Genomic DNA, 1,835 nt, shown 5'->3' with positions numbered 1-1,835 from the left:
TATATAATATATATATATATATATACAGTCATATATATCATATATTTATTATATATACACACACACACACACACACATATATATATATAAATCGACATAAATTTATACAGACAACAATGCTCTTATAGTGGATATCCAAGGTTTGACTTGAGTATCGAACTTCGACTACTCGAAAGGACATGTCATATCTACCAATGCTTTCGGAAGACTCACCTCATTCATTTTTATATCTTATTCGGATTCATCTAGAAGGGTCAATCAACAGCACAGGAGTTATCCAGAGTAGTTGAGTCAGCATCAAAAAGTTGAATACACAAACATCCTACACGTGCAGAAAAATGGGGTTGCACTCAATAATATCTGTAGATTAATTCTGTGAGATTTCGATGGTACGGTAACTATTCACACTGGATCATGAACATAAGATGCGTATACAAACGTACACAGTCAGTAAACAATCATAATTGTAATACATCTACCTATGTATTTTTATACTCCGATTGATAGTTCGTGTGTATAATTCAGCGGTCTTGGCTCCATGAATTATATTTATTAATAATATCAGGTGACTCGTCCCTTCGAATTTGGCGCGAAAACATCCGAGGAGATCTCAATGACGTAACATCGATGACGCAATAGCATCAGTAACAAATCGTAAAAAAAAATACGATGTAAATACCTTGAACCTTCGTCTTCAGTTCTTCCCCTCCTTTATAGTCAACTCTGGTAGTGTTGGGGCAGGCCGTGTGTAGACTGTAGCCTAGAGAGGTGACTGGCAGTGACACACAATCAGTTATTTACGTCGGTCAGAGAATGCACAGTCACGACACGTTCCGGCTCCGATAGCAGTTAAATGTTATGCAAGAGATGCGCAATTACTCCAGAAGACAGTTATTGCTTAGACAACGTGTAGTAGTCTGTTCAACGTTTATTGAGAAACGATATGGATCACCAGCGGAAAGTGACTTATGGCTTCAGCCATGAGGTCAACATCAACGTCCGTCTCACTGTGTAAGTGTGTGTACAGTATGGAGTACTACGTGTTTCAGTTGGGCTTGAGAATTGTGTGGCTATGGGGCTTAGTCCCATTACTTCCTTCTTGAAGGTTTGCATGTCGCACATGAGGTCAATATCAACGCCCGTGTCACTGTGCAAGTGTGAGTACACTATGATGCTACCTATATCAGATGGGTATGTGAGTACTGAGGCTATAGGGCTTAGTCCCATTAATCCCTTCTTGAAGATTTGTACGTCTCACATAAACGTTCGTCTCACTGCGCAAGTGTGTGTACACTAAGATCAGTCAGGTATGGTAGTTCTGGAGCTACAGGGCTTAGCCCTGGTGTCCCCTTCTTGACGACAGTCTAATTATAATGATCTGATACAATAATGCCATAACTACTGTGTGCGATCTATTGCATCACCACGCGTGAGTGATGCGTAGGCCGATCGCAGTTCTCAATCCAGGGGATCATATCTGTACACTATAGAGCGGTTGTGAAATGTCTGGACGGACTGGAGCACTTCGTACCCACTACTTTATTAATCAGTAGTTCAGGTTCAGTTTAAAGTGCCTCCAGAGCTTACTGTAGTGTGGTTTGATATGCCGCACTCGTTTCTTTACGCTAGTTGGAAGCTTGTGTGCGTCGATTCACCACGAGATTCGTTGACACACACCCTTATTACAATAGGCATGAGAGTCAGCACATGCGTATCTCCACGGAAAGGTGTATCTGCTGTATATATATCTATATATATATATACATACACACACACACACACACACACACACACACACACACACACACACACACACACACACTATATATATATAT

At 40.7% G+C, this 1,835-nt stretch overlaps 1 protein-coding gene across 1 annotated transcript in view; it reads left to right on the top strand.

Moving 5' to 3' along the window:
- The first annotated feature begins 753 nt into the window (after nucleotides 1–753).
- The window catches only part of SARC_11164 (hypothetical protein), a 3,169-nt gene continuing 2,087 nt past the window's right edge, over nucleotides 754–1,835 (top strand). Inside the window, exon 1 of the mRNA XM_014294755.1 lies at nucleotides 754–1,011. Within this exon, the coding sequence (XP_014150230.1) occupies nucleotides 944–1,011 (68 nt within the window). The 5' untranslated portion in view covers nucleotides 754–943. The remainder of the gene's footprint in view (nucleotides 1,012–1,835) is intronic.

This window comes from Sphaeroforma arctica (genome assembly GCF_001186125.1).
Source record: "Sphaeroforma arctica JP610 unplaced genomic scaffold supercont1.1553, whole genome shotgun sequence".
In the NCBI taxonomy this organism is placed as follows: domain Eukaryota; class Ichthyosporea; order Ichthyophonida; genus Sphaeroforma; species Sphaeroforma arctica.
The sequence above is the reverse complement of the archived record's forward strand: the minus strand, read 5'-3'. Positions and strand labels throughout refer to the sequence as shown.